The sequence below is a fragment of the Ovis aries genome, chromosome 1 (genome assembly GCF_016772045.2).
Source record: "Ovis aries strain OAR_USU_Benz2616 breed Rambouillet chromosome 1, ARS-UI_Ramb_v3.0, whole genome shotgun sequence".
Taxonomy (NCBI): Eukaryota; Metazoa; Chordata; class Mammalia; order Artiodactyla; family Bovidae; genus Ovis; species Ovis aries.
The window spans coordinates 40,994,549-41,017,960 of NC_056054.1; the positions used below are offsets into that span (position 1 = coordinate 40,994,549).

The following is a 23,412-nucleotide window of genomic DNA, read 5'->3' on the forward strand; positions in this document are numbered from 1 at the left end:
ATTTTATTGTTCTCTATTTGTTTTTTAAAATATAAAGCACTACAACTTTAAGTTTATAAATATTTCAGTATTCTAGAAGATAAGGACTACATGTAATATAACTACAATATCATTATTCTACCTAAAAATTAACAATAAATCCTTAATGTTGAATACCCAGTTAATTGTTCAAATCCTTATTGCTCATAAATGTCATTAACTTTTAATTTATGTATGTAATTTTTTTGGCTCTGCTGAGGGCTCCAACCTGTGTCCGCTTCAGTGGAAGCTCAAGAGTCCCAACCACTGGACCGGTAGAGAACTGTCATTAACTTTTTATGGTTTGTTTGGATTAAGTTCCATGCATTGTACGTGGTTGATTGGTCTTTTAAGACATTTTCATTTATAAATTCCTCCTCCAGCTTTCCTTTTTCTGGCAGTTAATTTCTAAGGTTTATTGAGGTATCATTGATATATAAAACATCACCATATTTAATGTATGCATCTTGATGAGTTTAGATATATGCATTTAGTCATGATACTATTACCACAACCTCCAAAAACTTTCCCGTGTTCTTTTGTGTGGCTCGCTTTTTGTTTTGTTTTGTTTTGTAACATGAGATCCGTCTTCTTTTGTTTGTTTGTTTTGAAATTTTCTCTGCAGACTTTGCACAGACACATTTAACCACTGTCCACACGCATGTATCTACCTGTCACTTAAAATAACTGATCAGGTTGGAACACAGATGTGCCTCCATCCCCCTGTCCTGAGGGAGGTATGAAGGGAAACTTAGCAACAGAGTCACAGTTACAGAGGTTCGCTCCTGTAAGCTAAGTGAGGTCCTGTGTTCTACTATACCTGAGATCCAGAGATCTATCCTCTTAACATATTTTGAAGTATACAACAAATACTGCATTAAAAAAAAAAAATAAGAGATGCCATTCTTGCCCTTTGTCATCATAGAGTTAAAAAGTGAACAAAGATGAAAAAATATCAACATAGGAATTTCAGGGTGCAGCATAAAAATAGTATAGCTGCAATCTGTTGACTCCTTAATATAGTAGGTACTATGCTAATAGCTTAAGATACACTCATTTAATGTTTTCTGGTGAAGTAGGCATTATTTTTATCCCAATTTTATAGACAGCAAGAAAGAGGCTTAGAAAAGCTTCCTAAGTTCTTACAGTTAGGAATAGCAGCAGGGCTGGGCCAGAACCCAGGTGGGAGGGACTCAGGCTCATACCTGCTGGTCTGTACAACCTGCCTGGCCGTTGTTTATTTTAGCTTCCTCTACACAGGATTCCTAGTTCCTTCATGTATCAATCTTGATAAGCTAAGTTATGCTATGTTAAGAAACATTCCCCAAATGGGAACAGGGTAGCTTCTAATAATAAAGGGATATTCCTCATTCATGCCACATGTTCATCACGCTTAGTTGCTAAGTCGTGTCCAACTCTTTGTAACCCCATGGACTGTAGGCTACCAGGCTCCTCCGTCCATGGGATTCTCCAGGCAAGAATACTGGAATGGGTTGCCATTTCCTTCTCCAGGGGATCTTCCAGACCCAGAGGTTGAACCTGCATTCTTCTGCATTTCTTGCATTGGCATGCAGATTTTTTTTTTTTTTTTTTTGACCATTGAGCCACCTGGGAAACCCATTACCTCTTTTTCTGCTATTACCTCTTTTTCTGATTTCCGTTGGCAGGTGCCTCGTCTCCAGACATGGAGCCCAGCTATGGCGGAGGTCTTTTTGACATGGTGAAAGGAGGGGCAGGGAGGCTCTTTAGCAACCTAAAGGACAACTTGAAAGACACTCTCAAAGACACGTCTTCCAGAGTTATACAATCTGTTACCAGGTATGTGCTTTCTTCCCTTTACGTTAATGGACCTTGTGCCCCCAGAGGATCTGGTTACCTGCCAACTGCTTATCTGGCTCAAAGACTATCAATTTTGCGATGCAGCTGCATGGGGTCTGATTGAGGAATGCCATTGAAGTCATCTGACTGAGTCTTTGAGAAGCTACAAGCACAGGCTAGGAGGACTTGGCTTACTGATACATTAGAGGATAGTGGTTGCCATCCCTGGCTTTCAAATCCATCATCCTGGATTCTAATGCAGTACCTGCCCTTGTTAACCTAAGGCGCATTAACTAACCTCTCAGAGCTCTACTTTTATACTCTGCTAAGATTTATGTCTTTAGTGGTTCAAGAATTAGGTAAGATAATCACATGCAATCCAAGTAAGCAGTACTTAAGGATTATATTCAAAACAGAAGTTTGTTTTTATATTTTAATAGCCCTTTAAAATTTATTTACTGGGAGAAGTTTCCTACCCTTCCCCTGTATGAAACTTTTACAAGCAGGCCATATGAATTCTTTTTTAGTATTAGGAATTATAAAGTTATAGGGTCCTTTTACGTTACAGTGTGCTGTGCTATGCTAACTCGCTTCAGTTGTGTCTGATTCTTTGTGACCCTATGGACTGAAGCCCGCCAGGCTCCTCTGTCCATGGGATTTTCCAGGCAAGAATACTGGAGTGGATTGCCATTTAGTTACAAAATGTGGTTTTAAAGCAGAAATCCATGTGTGTAGTCCAGTGTATTAATCAGCATTTTAATTTTTGTTCAAATATAATTTTATACTTTGCCTTCAGTCTCCAACCAGCACCTTGTAGGCCTCAAAAAAGGGTCCTTTGTTTTCCCTCCATCACTTCCTCTTCTGCCCCCTTGCTGCTGACGCTTAGGGGAACTGTTTTCCTGTAGGTGAAGAGGCTGAGACAATCAGTGTTAATGAATTAGCAGTGTTTTCTCTTCTGAGATGGATTCTATTCATGAAGTGGCATCTACAGAGGATTTTGGGGTGCCCCGTTTGGAGGGGTAGATGTGTGCTTCTGAGGGTGTGGGTTGTCTTCTGTCAACAATGCTTCCTTGGTAGAGAGAAGATGGCCTTGAGGGAAATCAAAATATGACTACTGGATGGAAATGTCCTGGGATATGATGTACAGGTGACTGAGAGAGAGAGGAAGAGATCTTGGGATATTTGGATCATTTTAATGAATGCCCTTTCCTGTCTTGCTTTTAGCTACACGAAGGGAGATTTAGACTTCACTTATGTTACCTCCAGAATTATTGGTAAGTCCCTCATGTTTATTAACGGCTCTGTGGCTCAGCTGTCAGCTGCTGCCCATTTCGACAGCAGGCCTGTCTAACCTATTTTCTCTCTATGTTAACCTTCCCAGTGATGTCGTTTCCTCTGGACAGTGTTGACATAGGATTCAGGAATCAGGTTGATGATATTCGAAGCTTCCTGGATTCCAGACATCTTGACCACTACACGGTGTACAATCTGTCACCCAAGTCTTATCGAACTGCCAAGTTTCACAGCAGGGTAAGGAATTTCAGACCCGATCACAAAGTTAAAGATGTAACAGGGTATTTTACCCTTGAAGAGCTATTCTCAAAGCCTTTGCCCCTAGGCACATGGAGCTGAAAAACTATGTACTATCTATACTTCTCTATCTGTAAAGTTCTTATTAGGCTACTATAAGACATTCTGAAGCTTTTCCTTGGGTGAGGATGTTTGCAGGAAAGTTTCTCTATCAGTGAGGTACCCGCTATTTGGGGGCCTCAAATCAGCTGTGACTGGTTGCTCAGTTGTTAGGCACGTTGCTGTGTGGCTCAGTGAAGATTGGACTGCTCCACGGGGCAGTTGGAGACCCTTATATTGGAGCACTAATGATGCCTTTCACCCTTCCTTATTGCTGCTTTGGCATCACGTTGAAGCAGTGTGGTGGGACCAGTAGAGACACGCCAGTTTTAATGGAAATGGCTTTCTGACTTTTGGTAGAGGTACATTTTTCCTAAGTGAGGTATAGCACGTAAACAGTCCGCACTGTGGGTTTGGTGATGTGATTGCTTGTATTTATAGTGGTGACACTGGCAGCAATGTTTTTATAGCATTTTCAGTGTGCCAGGAACTTTACATGCAATCTATTATTAATTCCCTCAACAGTCCTCTGAAGTAGATGGAGAAACTGAGGTACAGAGAAGTGGGATAACAGCCATTACTCTGGGCTAAGAGTGTTACCTGGAAAACTGATTTATCCTCTCAAGGAGCTTTTGGGACTGGGCAGAGAAAGAGTTCTAGTTTCAGGCTGGTTAAGGAGTGATGAGAGCTGGCTTTGGTTTGAATCTAATGCCAAGTCTAATATTTCTGGCCACTGAATTTGGTTTACTCACTGAAATAATACGGCTTTTTCTCTCTCAGGAACACTTTCAAATATCTCAACTTAGCCTTTAGCTATGATTGGTTCTGCAGCTGCATCTGGATTTCTGAATAAATAGAAAGGGTTTTTTACGCATTGGACCCTGTAAAAGTGAAGTGTTAGTCACTCGGTCATGTCCGACTCTTTGTGACACCACGGACTATAGCTCACCAGGCTCCTCTCCATGGATTTCTCCAGGCAAGAATACTGGAGTGGGTTGCCATTTCCTTCTCCAGGGGATCTTCCCAATCCAAGGATCGAACCCATGTCTCCTGCATTGCAGATGGATTCTTTACTCTCTGAGCTACCAGGGAAGTCCTGTAAAAGTGAAACTTGATTTCAAATATGCAAAATAATACCTGGCTGTGTTTACTCTGCATCAAGGATCTCAGTTTTGATGCCAGAAAGCATTTTGCTGCAAATTTTAGTTGCCATTAATAATCTCTGGGCCTCAGTTTCCTGATCTGTAAAATTTGGAAATTATTCTTTATGCTCTTTTAGACCACTTCCTAGCCTAATGTTCAATAAGATAAGGGAGAATTTTGTGAAGGATTCTCTTTTCTCAGATCCAAATAAGGCAAGAGGTCACCCAGTGGTTCTCAAGATTTAATGTACATCAGAATCTCTTAGAGGGCTTTTGAACATTCAGCAGAGGGGTGTGATGAGAAGTTGCTATGCTCACAACTTCCTGGATACTCCTTCTGCTGTTGCCCTGGGGACCACTCTCTAAGAAGCACTGACAAAACTGTTCTCAAGTGGTTTGCTCTAAATTCCTATTCTATAACAGATTTTAAATGCAGCTCTTTAAAACTTCACTATAATTAACTGCCCTTCCAACTCTCATTCCACCTTATTGAGAGCAAGTAAATTAGCATCCACAAAAATGTGGGTAGATATTTTATTTCTAATTCAACAAATCTTTTGAATTGATCTTTTCGGTTTAAAAACTCAGTGCCATCATTTTCTTTCTTCTTTGTTTTTATTGAAGTATAGTTGATTTGCAGTGTTGTGCCAGTCTCTGCTTTATGGCAAAGTGACTCAGTTATACAGAAAATACTATTATTTTAATAATTGAAGGATCATGAAACATCCTGCATAATATTCCATAGAGATTTTATTTCATCTTGAAATATTTGTGATAGTCTGGAAAATTTTCCCTCTGGAAGTAAATAAAGATATAATATCATTATAGAAGTATTCATGCATATTAATATATGCATATATGATTATGCATATATACATATATGATTTATAAAAGCAATCTCTATAAAGATATTTAAAGAAAGGCATCAATTAGTATAAGCACATATTTTGTGACCAGACTTAGCAGTCTTACCAAAGGAACCAGAAACTGAATGGGGAACACCTGCCTTGGGCTGTTCTCACTTGCCCTCAAAGAGCAGTTCAGTTCAGTCGCTCAGGCATGTCCTACTCTTTGCAACCCCATGGACTGCAGCGTGCCAGGCCTCCCTGTCCATCAACAACTCCCAGAGCCTGCTCAAACTCATGTCCATCTAGTCAGTGATGCCATCCAACCATCTCATCCTCTGTCATCCCCTTCTCCCCCTGCCTTCAATCTTCCAGCATCAGGGTCTTTTCCAATGAGTCAGTTCTTCGCATCAGGTGGCCAAAGTATTGGAGTTTCAGCTTCAACATCAGTCCTTCCAATGAATATTTAGGACTGATTTCCTTTAGGATGGACTGGTTGGATCTCCTTGCAGTCCAAGGGACTCTCAAGAGTCTTTTCCAACACTACAGTTCAAGAGCATCAATTCTTTTGCACTCAGCTTTCTTTATAGTCCAGCTTTCACATCCATACATGACTACTGGAAAAACCATAGCTTTGACTAGATGGACCTTTGTTGGCAAGGTAATGTCTCTGCTTTTTAATATGCTGTCTAAGTTTGTCATAGCTTTTCTTCCAAGGAGCAAGAGTCTTTTAATTTCATGGCTGCAGTCACCATCTGCAGTGATTTTAGAGCCCCCAATATAAAGTCTCTCACTGTTTCCACTGTTTCCTCATCTATTTGCCATGAAGTGATGGGACCAGATGCCATGATCTTCGTTTTCTGAATGTTAAGTTTTAAGCCAGCCCTTTCACTCTCCTCTTTCACTTTCATCAAGAGGCTTCTCAATTCCTCTTCACTTTCTGCCATAAAGGTGGTATCATCTGTGTATCTGAGGTTATTGATATTTTCCCCAGCCATCTTGATTCCATCTTGTGCTTCATCCAGCCCAGCATTTCACATGATGTATTCTGCATATAAGTTAAATAAGCAGGATGACAATATACAGCCTTGACATACTCCTTTCCCAATTTGGAACCAGTTTGTTGTTCCGTGTCTGGTTCTAATTGCTGCCTCTTGACCTGCATATAGATTTCTCAGAAGGAAGGTAGATAAGGTGGTTTAGTATTCCCATCTCTAAGAATTTTCCACAGTTTGTTGCGGTCTACACAGTCAAAGGCTTTGACATAGTCAGTAATGCAGAAGTAGATGGTTTTCTTGAACTCTCTTGCTTTTTTGATGATCCAGCAGACGTTGGCAATTTGATCTCTGGCTCGTATGCCTTTTCTAAATCCAGCTTGTACATCCAGAAGTTCTCGGTTCATGCCTCGCTTGGAGAATTTTGAGCATTACTTTGCTAGTCTGTGAGATGAGTGCAATTGTGCAGTAGTTTGAACATTCTTTGGCATTGCCTTTCTTTGGGATTGGAATGAAAACTGACCTCTTCCAGTCCTGTGGCCGCTGCTGAGTTTTCCAAATTTGCTGGTGTATTGACTGCAGCACTTTAACAGTATCATCTTTTAGGACTTGAAATAGCTCAGCTGGAATTCCACCACCTCCACTAAGCTTTGTTCATAGTGATGCTTCCTAAGGCCCACTAGACTTCGGACTCCAGGAGGTCTGGCTCTAGGTGAGTGATCACACCATTGTGGTTATCCGGGTCAAAGAGCAGAGAGCACATTTTTTTATTTGCTGCCTAGAGTGATGCCTGGCCTGGCTAGGAAAGGTTTCTCAGATGATCAAATGTGCCAAGTATTGTTGAATACGTAGATATCGAATAAAAATTTGATTCTTGTTCTCAAGGCACCTCAGCCTAGTTGGAGAAAGAAGCCAGGATGTTCTCAAGACAAATGGAAATAATATTTACAATACATACTGAGGAAGTTTAGTGAAGGGAGATAGTAGTGAGAGCTGGACCCCAAAGCATGAGTAAATCTCGTCTAGGTGAAAGGAGTGGGGTTATTTCTTCTCCATGCAAACTGTAGAGGGTGTCTTACCCGTCTCTTCATGATCTGGCCTCTGTGCTCTCTAGCTCATCTTTCACTGTTCTTCATGTCCTGAGAACCCATGCTCCCACCAGGGGAGACACACTGTCTCATCCACGAGCTGCTCCCACTCCCTGACAGGCCACCCATTCCACAGCCCCACTCTTCCGAGGATTTCTCCATGCCAATTCCAGTTCTTTCCCCTAAAAGACAGAACTGCACTACATTGTTACCCTCTTTACAGATGGTCCCAGAACTCCACCGAATGGAACTAGACCCTCTGACTTCACTCAACCCTCAGGTGCATCTCAGGAAGACAGTCCCACAGCCTTAGAATTTTCAGCATAGCTCTGTTTTTGATAGGTCTGTATCTCTTTCTAATTCCCTAATCCTTTCTCTTCCCAACACTAACACTACAAGCTGATTTGCATCACATTGTTGCATGACTTAGAAACGTGTTCTTGGTTCTCCTCTTCCTATCCTCAAGGACTGAAATCATTTTCTTCTCCTTCCAGACCAGTGGAGGGCTAGGTCTGCAATTAAGTCTTATTTCACTAAATGTAGATGGCCAAGGCTTCCTTGGATACCACTGTTGGAAGAGACCAAACACAAGACCACTTTTGTGTAGGGGCTCACATGAATGGAGCTCTGTCTATGTCTCTGTACCTCGAATCCTGAACTCAGCCGTTTTACCTTTTTATTATGTGATGTGTGTTTGGAGATCAAGATGGTGATGACAGAGACAGGCTGTTTCTAGGATGACTTTATTTTGCTGAGGGGCATCATTGTTTATTTTGATTAACTTTTATGCTTAGAAACCACATGGGTTGACAGGAATCATATGAAATAATTAAATAGCAGTTTCTTAGTATTTGCATATGTAGATATGTATGAAAGTGTTAGTTGCTCAGCTGTGTCCGACTCTTTGTGACCCCATCCACAGAATATTAAAATAGGACTCTGTGTTTAGTTTCCGTTTTAGCAGAGAATTTGACTTAAAGCATAGCCGATAGCCCTGCATTCATAGTGTTAGAATTCCTATTCAGGACTGCAGAGGAGGTGTTGAATGTCAATTTTTTGCCTTTTCTTAGCCAGTATCCACCTTGAGGAAATAAAAGTCATGCTTTTGACAGTGGAGTCTTGGAGACCAGTGAGATGCATCATCTAAACCAGATGTTCTGAATCTAAGTTAAATAGACAAGAATCCATTGTATATTTTGATTCATGCATGGACTTCAGAGTTTATGTATTTTTCACTCCTATTTTTTCTTTATTATGATAGAAGATATATAACATAAACATACCATTTTAGACATTTGTAAGGGTACAATTCAGCAGCATTAAACACACTCATAATAGTGTATAATCATCACCAGTATCTATACCCAAACCTTTTTCATCATCCCCCAAATATACACGGTACTCATTCACTCTGAGTGAGTGTATGTGTATGTGCACTGGTTCCATTTCTGCACAGAAGTTTTGTAACTATGTCCTAGAGTTTCAGGAACTACTGCTTTACACATTTCTTGGTGTTATTGTTGGCAATAAATGGAAAAGTGGATGAATGGCCAGCAAATCTAGGCTGCCCTAAAGTTCTTACATCCTGATAATGCAAATGTAAGTGCCCCTTTGAGCCTCCTTCTCCCTCTGTGCAACCAGGAAGGAGTAAGCTGAAGGAGCCCAGCTAGTAACATAGAAAAGATAAACCCAGCTGGTTCTTTTAGAATCTTATTTTATTTCCACCATTTCTAAATGGTATAATCTTATAGAATTTCTTCCTCTTTGCAAATAATTTAATTTTAGGAAAATATATGATCAAGTTGGGTTTCTTAAAAGGTTTGTGATTTTTTTTGAAGGTCACCTATTTTTCCTTTCTCCTTCCAGAACTCACTAAAGAGGTCACCATAGCTCCTAGTTGTTTCTCTCCTGGTTTTCTGGATGGTGAGGGGAGTTGGCCACAGAGGAGTGACTTTATATTCATCTCTCCTCTGTCGCTGTGCATCAGTGTAAGGGTAGGAAATAATGGGGCAGAAAAATGCCCCTGGCCTGGGAGCCGGAGAACCTGAAAGTCCCACATTCTAGTTCTGCAGCCCTCAGTGACTTGACTGTCTTATTAACCTTGGTAAAAAAAAAAAAAAATAGCCCCCATGTGGTGCCATAACTGCCTCAGAAATGTATGGAACTGTAGTTAATAATCATCAGACAGTGTACACATTTTTATTATTTTTTACTGAGGTGAAATTCATATGATGTGCACAAAAATTATCCTAGAGTCACATCTCAACTCTTCTTGGGTAAGTCACTTCACGTCATCTAAAACTCATCCTCCTGTAGTAAGCAGAGATGACAATAAGGATTTCGATCTCAAATACTTAGAATATTTTTCTGTAGGTGTGCTATAAGGAATACATTTGAAGCAGTGTCTGGCTTAGAGTAAGCCTTCAGTAAGGGGAAGCTATAATCACCATTACTAATAATAAAATGCCAAATAAGCAATTGCCTGAAGTACCTCTGTCCTCCAAAAATGGAATCAGGTTCTTGAAACACTGGATATGACTCTTCAGTCTGATTCTCTATAGCATCTTTTGCTCTTATGCTCAGCAAATGGGATGCTTCTGTCATCTCCTCTCTTGCCTGGGGAGACAGAAAGATGAAAACCGAATAGCATTCAGCCCTGTGTTGCTCTGGCCTCCTTTCCCTCCAGGTGGTATTTTGGAGCCTGTAATCCATATGGCGTTCTCTGCTGTCTGCTACTATGGGAGGGGTTCAGAGAGACTGGAGGCAGCATGATGAAGCGTCACCTGCCCAAGGATTGTGCTTATCGTACAAAGCCGTGAACCTCACAAAGCTACGAAACCTCTTGCAGTGATTGATTTTGTTTAAAAAGAAAGAATTTTTTTTTCGCCTTAATGTTTTTCCCCTTTAGACAGAGCACATGCTTTTAAAAAATTCTAATTGTATGTTTGTCTAATGGTGTATAATTATATATCAAGTAAATATGTAATTATGGAGTACTTTAAATTAATATTATTTACTTGATTGATTTAATGATTCTGAACAATTGGTGTATTGTGCTAAGAACAATTTAGCCAGCTTTTAGCTGAGGCTCATTATAGATGCTGACATTTAGTATTTGTAGGGGTGACATATAATTTCTAAGAGGTTTAAAAATGCTGCCTGAATACTGTTTGAGAAAATAAATTTTCTACATTTTTACATAGTCATAATCTAAAAATACAACAAAATTGATTCAACATTGCTTCTTCAAGATCTTTTACATACAGACAAAGATAAATCATGTTATAAGAAGTGATTACCATATGGGGTTCCTTCCTTGGTTCTTTCATTCATTTGTTCACTCAGCAAATGCCTACTGAGTGCCTACCATTGGGCTAGCATGTGGACTCTGTACTTGGGTTACAAAAACAAAAAATGGTCTATCTTCTCCTGGAGCTTAGTGTCTAAATGGGGAGATAGATGTAAATAGTTAATTTGAATATGGCTTGTCAGTTAGCTGGCACTTACTGTGTTTATGTCATGCTCTTTAAGTCTTACAACTGCCTTGTAATGCCCATTTTTACTTCACACACAAGAGACTTGAGTCTTGGAGAGGTTAGCAACTTGCCAAAGGTTAATTAGGTAGTAAGTTGTAAAGCTAAGCCCAACCTGTGGGCTTCACCATGTTGCTCTGCTGATCAGGATGACTAAGCATTTCTGCCTGTGAGTGTTAAGAGAAACTGTCAGAGACAGGAGAACGCTTGAACTTGGGCTTTGTATTCTGAATAGAAATTTTCCAAGGGAAGGAAAAACATTGCAGACAGATAGGAAGCAGCTTGTATAAATATACATTTTGCAATTCCTCTGATGGCGAATCTTTTCTTCCCAATTATTCTGTTTTTAATCATTATTTCCATACCTTGAGAACACATCAATGGGGAATCTCTTTGAGAATAAAGAATGGGCCAGAAACAGCCCCAAATCATATTAGGTGAAAGGGGCAAGCTTTATGGAGTTTAAATTGACAGAGGCTCAACACTGGCTACCTTGGGTTGTTTGGTAGCTTTGTTAGGTGTTTCATCTATTTTGTTTAATGAATTGCACCTGTCTTTCCCAAAGGTCTAGGATAATTAACCACCTGGCAGGTCCCCCGATGCCACCTACAATCATTTTACAGGGAAAAAAGTTACAAAATAACCAAAAAGAATGGGATTTTTGGCATCCACAGAGAGAGAAACTCTGTTTGGTTTCCGGTGTCAACTCTAGACAGCACAGATAATTTCCCACCTATATTTTGACTAGTTACTGTATGGTTACTAGAAAAGCGTGAACCAGATTATTCCTGCCTCTCCTTCCCTACCATTAAATATAAAGAATTTGGGATGTTTGGGTTTTCTTAGACCAGTGTTGTTAGTGTTGCAGAGCACTTTTTGATGACACGTCTGTAAAAGCCTGTTCCTTTGACCAGAATTCCCTGTCTTAATAATGGCACCTTCCATCCTTTTGTCCAGCCATTCAGGCTGGAAATCTGGCAGTCATTTTTATCTCCTCCCCCTGCACATCACCGTCTACACTCATGCACTGCCACCCTCCGATCGATCACTAAGTCTTGTATACAGGCATTCCACTTCCTGTCTATTTTTTGAATTCCTTAAGTCTTTGTGTGTCCCACTACCACTCATCTAGCTTAAGCCACTATCGTTTCTTACTTAGATTCCACTTACAGCCATCTGACTGTTCTCTCTGACTGTGTCTTTTGTCATCTATATCCTTTCTTCATACTGAAATCTAATAAGAGTTACTTTCCTTCTTAAATATTTCTCTCAGTTCTGAACAAGGCCTTGTATGATCTGACCCTTCAGTCTAAACTTTTGCCCAAAAGGGTTTTATTGATTTTTTTCAAACATAGTTTGCTCTATCTGACCTTAAGGATTTGCACTACAATTACCTGATAAAATAATAATAATAATAGTGATAGCCAGTATTTGTTGATCATTTTGTGTGTGTCAAATACTGAGCTAAGCCTTTGAAATACAATCTCATGTAGTAGCCACAATCCTATGAGGTAGATAGGTGATTAGCATTCACAATATTTTATGGAGAAAGGATTAGAGAGGTTATTAAAGAAAAGTGAAGGTGTTAGTCATTGAGCCATGTCCGACTCTCCTCAGTCCATAGAGTTCTCCACAGGTAAGAATACTGGAGTGGGTTGCCATGCCCTCCTCCAGGGGATCTTCCTGACCCGGGGATCGAACCCAGGCCTCCTGCATTACATGCAGATCCTTTACCATCTGAGCCACCAGGAAAGCCCAGAGAGGTCATTGAGACGAAAAGTGAAAGTGAAAGTAGCTCGGTCATGTCCGACTCTTTGCCACCCCATGAACTGGAGCCCTCCAGGCTTCTGTTTTCATGAGTTTGCCTAAATCTAAGTTTTTCCTACCGAGACTCATGCCTAGAATTCTGAGGCAAATAACACTTTCAGCCAGTATACTGTTGCAGCAGAGTGACTTACATTCAGAAGACCTTGCTTGCAGCCCTGGTGCTAACCAGTGGTATGAGTTTAGATAAGACAACCTCTGAGAGTCAGTCTTCTCTTTTGCAAAATGGGAATCGTATTAGTACCCATCTTACATGATTTTTCAGATCAGAGCCAAGCAGAATTCTACAGATGTAGTCAGTGTTCTATAATGTGCTGAGTGATTGCATGTGTTAAATGAATGAAAATGCCAGATACCACCCCCATTAAGTTGTGGGTTCCTTCATTAAAAAAAGAAAGAAAGAAGACCCCTGAAAAAGCCTATCTTTGGCTTACTCAGCAGCACTTTTTCATGTTTTCACTTTTATCCGCTTGGATAAAATTAAGGGTAGTGCAGGATTTATAATGTAACCCTATAATTAAGCATCTAGTAGGCAGATCAAAACGTTTTATACTAAATAAAAGTTAAATTCAGTGTAACCCCACAGAATTTTTAAAAATCCAAATAGGTAGTTTAAATCATCCAGTTTAATTTAAAATGTATTTCAAACTGTGTTTTCATACCAATTACTGAAACAGTATTTTTAAAGTAAAAAAAGTTACAGGATTAAACTCTTCTGTGTTTGGACCCTGTTCCCAACTCTTCCCGCTGTGTTGGAAGAGGATGTAGTGTCATTTCCAGAAGTTGTTTGGTGTGATACCTGCTCCTGGAGAGGGAGTTGCTTGGGAATTCATTCCTTTCTGCTGTGTTCCTTTAGGTCTCAGAATGCAGTTGGCCCATCAGGCAGGCCCCCAGCCTGCACAACCTCTTTGCTGTGTGTCGGAATATGTATAACTGGCTACTGCAGAATCCCAAAAACGTCTGTGTTGTCCACTGCTTGGTGAGTAACCTTTTCATGTTGCTGATGTGGCTGTCGTTTGTGCTGGTTTGGTTTGGTCAAATACAAATGGCCTTATGTAGACTAGTGAACAGGTAATGCTTATATTGAATAAACATTTATTAAGAACCTCCTTAGGGATTACGTGATGTAAGGGTTATAAACGAGGAGAACACATTGTTCTTGCCTTAAAACTGGAATGCCAGTGAGAGAGGCAGATATGTATATAACCCCCATAACACAGAGCCTCTGAAATATGCTATTACTAATATAAAAGAGGTCAAAACAAGAGCTATGGATGCTCAGGCAAAAATGCCAGAGTTTTGGGTGAATAGAATTGACATAAGCATATTGGAATATTTTATTCTCTTACCTTTATGTTTGAATAAAAACAAAATTAAAAGACATCTATGCCCTTGTATGCAATCACATAGATTGACGATATTTTATAGCAGTTCTAGTGGGACTGATGATTTTTCTGACCACTGACCTCCTAGAATCCCTTTACTCAACCTTTCCTCTGGAGGTCTTTTGTGTATTACTTTAAACTCAACTTTAGGTAAAATCTTTTTTCACAATATGGACATTTGATTATATATCTAAATATCTTTGGTGGCATTTAATGTACTGCATCATCAGGACCTGGTGACCTGCCTGTTTTCTCACTAGACTATAAGCATCTTGTGGGCAAGAACTGTGCCTTTTTTACCTTTGTATCCCAGGTACGAAAGATATGAATAAGTGATGGACTATGTGAAGAAAGGAGCACAAAAATGAAATCTGAGCATAAATATTAGAACTATTCATTATGTTGATAAACTTTAGGGTATATATTTTGCTATAATCTTAGTTGATGATTTTTTCCCCTCTTTCTTTAGAGTCAGTTGGCTAAAAGAGGGATGAAAGCTGAGAACATTTTGTCTTCTTTCCATTTCACATCCCCAAAGTCTTGGAATAAAGGAAAAACACTTGGTGTTCATAGCAGTTTAATGTGAAAGGCCGAAGGGTTTTCCTTTTAGAGGCAGAACAGATTGTTTAAAAGACAGATTGTTTTAGAGACTAAGCAGCCTTTAGGTACTTTGGTGATATTTCTCTTCACTTAGAAACTTTCTGAAAGTTCAAGAAGCCTAGGTCTGGTGGCTTTGTAAGGGGAGATGGCTAGAGAGAGACCAGAGGCTCCCAGTTCTGATGATACTATCATGACAAATAAAAACCCAATGAAAGAAGAAAAAAAAAGAGGCAGACAAAAGTTAAGACCCTATAGTTTGCTCTCTAGGCTTTCATGTGTTGGACACGCATGAGTTGGAAATCTGCACTGAGTCTTCGGAAATGGAATTGAAGCTGGAGGTGGGAGCACTAATTTTTATTCTATATACTCCTTTTTTATTATTATTAAAAATAAACACATGGACTTCCTTGGTGACACAGTGGATAAGAATCTGCCTGCCAATGCAGAGGACATGGGTTCCATCCCCAGCCCAGGAAGGTCTCGCGTGCCGCAGAACTTAGTTGATTCAGCCAAGCCTGTGAACCAAAACTACTAAGCCTGCGCTCCACAAGGGAAGCCACTGCAATGAGAAACCCACTTGCCACAACTAGAGGAAGCCTGAGCAAAGCAACGAGGATCTGGCACAGTCAAAAATAAATAAATAATTAAAATTTAAAAGCATGTGTTCGTCTTTTAATTAAAAAAAAAACCTAATAAAACTTTTAAAAAGACCTGCATAGCAGATAAAGGGAGTGAACACATGTCTAAGAGCCATGAACCTGTTAAAAGAGTGTCAGTTAAGTTCAGTCGCTCAGTCGTGTCCGACTCTTTGCGACCCCATGAATTGCAGCACGTCAGGCCTCCCTGTCCATCACCAGCTCCCGGAGTTCACTCAGACTCACTTCCATCAAGTCCATGATGCCATCCAGCCATCTCATCCTGGGTCATCCCCTTCTCCTCCTGCCCCCAATCCCTCCCAGCATCAGAGTCTTCCAGTGAGTCAACTCTTCGCATGAGGTGTCCAAAGTACTGGAGCTTCAGCTTCCAAAGAGATCCCAGGGTTGATCTCCTTCAGAATGGACTGGTTGGATCTCCTTGCAGTCCAAGGGACTCTCAAGAGTCTTCTCCAGCACCACAGTTCAAACGCGTCAGTTCTTCAGCACTCAGCTTTCTTCACAGTCCAACTCTCACATCCATACATGACCACAGGAAAAACCATGGCCTTGACTAGATGGACCTTAGTCGGCAAAGTAATGTCTCTACTTTTGAATATGCTCTCTAGGTTGGTCATAACTTTTCTTCCAAGGAGTAAGCATCTTTTAATTTCCGCAGTCACCATCTGCAGTGATTTTGGAGCCCCCCAAAATAAAGTCTGACATTGTTTCTGCTGTTTCCCCATCTATTTCCCATGAAGTGATGGGACCGGATGCCATGATCTTCGTTTTCTGAATGTTGAGCTTTAAGCCAACTTTTTCGCTCTTTTCTTTCACTTTCATCAAGAGGCTTTTTAGCTCCTCTTCACTTTCTGCCATAAGGGTGGTATCATCTGCATATCTGTGGTTATTGATATTTCTCCTGGCAATCTTGATTCCAGCTTGTGCTTCCTCCAGCCCAGCGTTTCTCATGATGTACTCTGCATAGAAGTTAAATAAGCAGGGTGACAATATACAGCCTTGACGTACTCCTTTTCCTATTTGGAACCAGTCTGTTGTTCCATGTCCAGTTCTAACTGTTGCTTCCTGACCTGCATGCAGATTTCTCAAGAAGCAGATTAGGTGGTCTGGTATTCCCATCTCTTTCAGAATTTTCCACAGTTTCTTGTGATCCACACAGTCAAAGGCTTTGGCATAGTCAATAAAGCAGAAATAGATGTTTTTCTGGAACTCTCTTGCTTTTTCCATGATCCAGCGGATGTTGGCTATTTGATCTCTGGTTCCTCTGCCTTTTCTAAAACCAGCTTGAACATCCGGGAGTTCACGGTTCACATATTGCCGAAGTCTGGCTTGGAGAATTTTGAGCATTACTTTACTAGCATGTGAGATGAGTGCAATTGTACGGTAGTTTGAGCATTCTTTTGCATTGCCTTTCTTTGGGATTGGAATGAAAACTGACCTTTTCCAATCCTGTGGCCACTGCTGAGTTTTCCAAACTTGCTGGCATATTGAGTGCAGCACTTTCACAGCATCATCTTTCAGGATTTGAAACAGCTCAACTGGAATTCCATCACCTCCACTAGCTTTGTTCATAGTGATACTTTCTAAGGCCCACTTGACTTCACATTCCAAGATGTCTGGCTCTAGATTAGTGATCACATCATCATGATTATCTGGGTCGTGAAGATCTTTTTTGTACAGTTCTTTTCAGGAAAGCTAAATTCTAAAATTCTAGAATTAAGATTGAGAAATATGTCTTTTACTGTCCTTGAAGTAAGGACAGCAGCAAATACTTGAGGCACACAGTGAAACTGTCAGTCCTTCATTCTGTTCCTCCATCAGGGGAGCAGATGTCAAAGCTAGAAAGGGACAGACGATGATAATTAAGACAAAGCCGAGAGCTAGTGGGATAGTAAAATTGCATCACAGTACTTAAAAATAATCCTCTCTCTAGACTTAAATTATGTGACAGAATGCTAAAAGCACTTGGAAAAGCAAATATGGGTTCCTTATATGTTATCAGGAAACAGGAAAAAGAGGGCCAGGCAGGCAAGGCAAGGAAGTTTTTTCCCTAAAAGGTGGAGGAGTTGATCTTGAAAAGTTATAGACTGGTGAGCCTGATGGTGATTCAAGGTGAAATTCTAATACAATTTTTGCATAGATAATTTTTAACTCTTAGAGTAAAGACGTCTACGTTGATTCATTATAAACATATATGTCAAAGAACTGAACTTTTGGAATAAGACTAATAGATTAGTAGAGATATTTTCCTATGTCTTATATTCAAGATGAAAAAATTGGGGCTAAATTGTTATACACTTAGTAAAAAATTGGCTGAATATTGCTTCCAAAGAAAGGTGATTAATGGATCAGCATCTTCCCAGGAAAAGGTTGCATTTGGTTGTCCTTTTAACAACTTTGAAAATGTGGAGAAAAGCTTATCAGCTTTCTCAGGCTGGGGAGGTCACATAATGAATCTGGATCTTAGAAGTTTTTGCAGGTTAATAGAAACCACTAATGTGAAATTAAATACAGGATAAATGTAAAGTCCTGAATTTTGGTTCTTAAAGATTAAGTGTATTTATTTATTATCACATCATCTGAAAAAGGGCTCACAGTTCTACTGGATGGAAAGATCAATAAGAGCTTATGGGATGATTTAGCTTGCATTTAGTTTAGTGTGGGGCTATGTTAATAAAAGCATAGTGTTCTTACCACATGAAGGAAGATGGTATTTCCTCTCTAGTTTGGTCAGAACACATCTTAAATCTTGCATTTCACATCTGGGCAGCACATTTAAGGCCGTTGTTTTTAAACTGGAGTCTGTTCAGAGGAAGTCCATCAAATGATGATATCTCTTAAAATGGAACATCAAATGAGGAAGAATTGTAGGGATGGTGTGGTAGTCAGGACACACACAGAAATAATGTCTTACCAGTTCTCTGGGCACCTCTTAGCCTGATCAAGTTGACACGTAAAATTAACCATCACAGATCAAGCGTGTTTTCAACCTGGAAAATAGAAGAGTTGATTGAGAGTATTTCAAATATGTGAAGGGTTGTCCTGAGGAGAAAGGAGTAGGTTTCCTCTTTGTCCTGACAGAAGGAAGAACGAGGATTATTGAGTGGAATACATTGCAATTTCAACATGCTCAGTATAAGGAAGAACTTTGAATTCTTCCTGAAACAGGATGGTCCCTGTCACTTAAAGTATTCTAGAAGAAGCTGGCTTACCATCTGTCAGGGATGTTACTGCATGCATTCCTTTACCGAACATGGTTGAATCACATGAAGCTTCTTTATTTTATATCAATCTGGGAACATACTTAGGATAAAATGTACACAAGGCATAGTCCAAAAAGAAGTATTTGCCTAACCTGAGAACTCTTTACCTTCGCCCTAAACTGAGAGACCTTAACTGTTAGTTCTCATCCTTCCAGTCCAAAGTTATTTTGAAGACTAGATAATTTTTCAGTAAGTACAAATAAAATTTGTATTGCTGGGTTTCTTAGGTTAGCAGAGTCAATCATATCCTAAGAACAAGCCTTCCCTTGCTGCTCTGTGATTTAAATAATTGGAACAGATTTTGGTTTTCAAGTGAACAATTTTGAATGGATGAGTACCTCCAATTAAGTTTTCTCTCCTCCACATCTACCCCCCACCCCACCCGCCGCCAGACTTCCCACCTTGACATGTCTCTTTTAATTGCACTGCAGCCTCTCAGTGCTGAGTTGCCTGACTGGCCCATATTTGTGACAAGTTTATACATTTTCTTTGATAGGATGGACGGGCAGCATCATCGATTCTGGTTGGTGCTATGTTCATTTTCTGTAATCTCTACTCTACTCCTGGCCCAGCCGTTCGATTGCTCTATGCAAAGCGACCAGGAATTGGACTTTCACCATCCCACAGGAGGTAAAGTCAGCTCTATGCAGGGTTGGCGCAGGCATGGCCTAACTAGTATCATGTCTGTAGAAAAGAGAAAGATCTTTAAATAACTGACATATTATCTTCTCTTTAGTCTGAGTGTCTTGTTTCTCTTATTTACATTGTATCTTCTTGCTTCCTTTTGGATTAAAAATTGCTTCTGGAGACTTCCCTGGTGGTTCACTGGTTAAGAATCCCTGCCTCCATTGCAGGAGGCATAGCTTCGATCCCTGGTAGGGGAATAAGATCCCGCATGTCATGCAGTATGGCCAAAAGACTAAAAAAATTGCTTCTGATGATAAATTCTGACTTTTTCCCCAAAGCCTGCCTTCAGCTGATAATAAATTTAATCTGCTAGATCAAATATTGAGCTAGTGTAAAGCTCCCATAAACTTTTTTCATTTAATAAATATCCCACTATGAGATCTTTGGAGGGAAGTACAGCAGTGTCATTAGATAAAAGCTTTCCTAAATTATTGGCAGCATTCCTCTTTTGCCAGTTAACGTTTAAGGGCTAACACAGTAAATTTTTTACTGTAGGTTAATAATTTATGAGAATAAACTTTATAGCAAATTGATTGCTTATTTCTTCTGGTGTTGTCGGCACCAACAGAATGTCAGTCTTGTATTTTAGGTACCTGGGCTACATGTGTGACCTCCTAGCAGACAAACCCTACCGCCCTCACTTCAAGCCTCTCACAATTAAGTCGATCACTGTCAGTCCAGTTCCTTTTTTCAACAAACAGAGAAATGGATGTCGCCCTTACTGTGATGTACTGATTGGAGAAACCAAAATATATACAACCTGTGCAGATTTTGAACGAATGAAGTAAGTCGTGATGCCTTTCTTCATTTCTCCTTGTGAACTGCTCCATTCCTGTGTAAGCTGGATCCTATTCTTCCTTTGAGGACTGTATCATTGTGAAATGGCTGGTAATTTAAAAAAATGTTCAACATAGGTGGTAGTCATAGAAAAGCACAGTTAAATCAAGGGATGCTGTAGCCCCCTTCAGGTGGTGATACAAGTTAAGGGACTCACATGAGTTATAATGAGGGTTAAGAAAGTGGTGTGGGCAGAAGGCCTGGACGTTTAAGAAGGAGATGACCTTGATAATAATTGGTGAGGATAATGGAGGAATTGGGAATGAATGAAGTTTCTATGTGAGCAACTGGATGGTGATGTAACTAAAATGTTTCAGAACCTATAATAAAGAGCAGGTGCCAATGGGAGGTGGTAGGGGATGTGGAGAAAAGGGACTGTATGATAACAGGAAGTGAAGTTAATTTGAAATAGATTGAATTTCAAGATTGCTATTCAGGACCTTCACAGAGTATTTCACTGCTATTTCTATATTGATCTCCATTGAAGTTTTTGTTCTCTCTCTCTGTTCTTACCATAAATTTACAATTAGGGAAAGGTAAATACATTAAGACTACCCATATTTGAAGAGAGTGATTTCTGCTAATGGGCAATTGATTGATCTAGAAATCAGGATGGGATGGAGAGAGAAGACCTGGCAGAAGACCAGTGGCATCTCATGGCAGAACCAATTTGCATCCAGTTGGCATAGACTGTGCTCCTAACTTTGCTTAAGTTAGGAAATAGTTCCTGGGTTCAGGCCTGCACAAACAGATGCTTTGACCAGAGTCACAGAGGACTATACCTGTAAATCTGTGTTATTGTGCCAAATTAGACTCTCTTTCAGTATGTTTTTGTCTCTGTTTAAAGGGAATACCGTGTCCAAGATGGAAAAATCTTCATTCCTTTGAGCATCACTGTGCAAGGAGATGTGGTTGTTTCCATGTATCACTTGAGGTCAACAATTGGAAGCCGGCTACAGGCTAAGGTATGGTTTCAGAAAGAATCATGACTTAAGTTCAGCTGACCCTTTAATAGGAGCATTTCAGTATTTTCTCTATATCACTTTGGGCTTGAATAACTTCTGGTTTTCGAATTAGAAAAAACATTTAAAGATTACTTATGGAAATGATGTATATATCCATCAATAGATGAGTGGATGAAGATGTTGTATGTGCATATATACATACAATACAATGGAGTATTATTCAGATAAAAACCATCAAATAATGCCATTTGCAGCAGCATGGATGGAATTAGAGATTATCATACTAAATAAAGTAAGTCAGAAAGAGAAAGAAATACCATGTGCTATCACTTATTTGGGCTTCCCAGGTGCCACTAGTGGTAAAGAACCCACCTGTCAATGCAGGAGACATAGGAGACTTGGGTTAAATCCCTGGGTCAGGAAGATCCCCTGGAGGAGGGCATGGCAACCCATTCCAATAGTCTTGCCTGGAGAATCCCATGGACAGAGAGGATCCTCGAGGGCTACAGTTGATAGGGTTGCAGAGGGCTACAGTTGATAGGGTTGCAAAGAGTCAGGCATGACTGAAGCGACTTAGCATGCACACATCACTTATATATGGAATCTAAAATATGATACAAATGAGCTTATCCACAAAACACAGACAGACTCATGGAGAGAACAGACTTGTGGCTGTCAAGGGAGAGAGATGGATTAGGAGTTTGTGGTTAACAGATGCAAACTATTGTATATAGAATAGATAAACGGTGTCCTACTGAATACCACAGGGAACTATATTCAATACCCTGTGATAAACCATAATGGGAAAGAATATAAAAAAGAATGTGTGTGTGTGTATATGTATCTATCTCTCTATATATACATCTATATCTGAATCACTTTGCTATGCAGCAGAAATTAACACAACATTCTAAATCAACTATACTTCAATAAAAAAAAAGAAAACAACAACAACAAAAATACTTATGCCCATTGCCCTCATTCTACAGGGGAGAAAACTTAAGACTTGGAAGTGGCAACTAGCCCAGATGGTGTTGCCCTGAAACTGAAGAGCAAATCTTGCTCTGTAGCAGCCTGTGCTTCTTTACCCTATTTGGATCATTGTGAGAGGAGATATCTCTGTTAAGAACATGGGATTAAGTAGCTACATTTGTTCAATTGAAATAAATTTAATATAAAATTCACCCTTTTGAAGTATGCAGTGCTCTTATTTTTAGTATTGTCAAAGAGTTGTGCAGCACTGCTGTCTGATTCCCAAACGTTTTCATCACCCACAAAGGAAACTCTATGTATATTAGCAGCCACTAATTAGCAGCAGTCCATTCCTCCTCTTCCATCCCCTAGGCAACCAGGAATCTGCTTTCTATTTCTATGGATTTGCCTATTTTAGACATTTCATATAAATGGAGCCATTCAATGTATGCTCTTTTGTGACTGGCTTCTTTCACTTAGCCTAATGTTTTCAAGGTTCATCCTTGCTATATCAGTACTTTACATAGCTAGACAATATTCCATTTTATGATTATATAGCTTTTATTCATCCCTTCATCATTTGGCGACCATTTGAGTTATTGCCACTGTTGGGATATCACAAATGACACTACAGTTAATTGCATTAAAAAATTATGTATTGAAGTACAGTTGACTTAAAATGTTACATTATTTCAAGTGTCCAGCATAGTGATTTGTTATTTTTATAGATTATACACCATAAAGAGTTATTATAAAATATTGGCTATGCTCCCTAGTGTGCCATATACTACATTCTTGTGACTTTATTTTATAACTGGCAATTTGTATCTCTTAATCTCCTTCACCTATTTCACCTTTCTCCCCTGTGATACCCACTGGTTTGTTCCATGTGTGTGTGAGTCTGTTTTATTTGTTCATTTGTTTTGTTTTTTATGGTCCACATATGAGTGAAAGCATACAGTATTTATCTTTCTCTCTCTGACTTACCTCACTAAGCATAATACCCTTCAGGTCCATTCATGGTGCTACAAATGGCAAGATTTTGTTCTTTTTTATGGCTGAGTAATCATATATGTTGTATATATATGCTACATAAATATATATGTGTATGTGTGTATATATATAAACATATATATATGTATATGGTTAACATATTAT

General features: G+C 39.6%; 1 protein-coding gene across 5 annotated transcripts in view; it reads left to right on the forward strand.

Moving 5' to 3' along the window:
- DNAJC6 (DnaJ heat shock protein family (Hsp40) member C6) overlaps nt 1–23,412 on the forward strand; it is a 186,565-nt gene that overhangs the window by 126,174 nt on the left and 36,979 nt on the right. For all 5 annotated transcript variants that reach the window (XM_060410657.1, XM_060410646.1, XM_012168865.4 and 2 more), the window contains 7 exons: nt 1,686–1,836; nt 3,061–3,110; nt 3,218–3,366; nt 13,749–13,871; nt 19,290–19,423; nt 20,070–20,264; nt 21,165–21,282. In XM_060410657.1, coding sequence (XP_060266640.1) covers nt 1,686–1,836; nt 3,061–3,110; nt 3,218–3,366; nt 13,749–13,871; nt 19,290–19,423; nt 20,070–20,264; nt 21,165–21,282 — 920 coding nt within the window. The remainder of the gene's footprint in view (nt 1–1,685; nt 1,837–3,060; nt 3,111–3,217; nt 3,367–13,748; nt 13,872–19,289; nt 19,424–20,069; nt 20,265–21,164; nt 21,283–23,412) is intronic.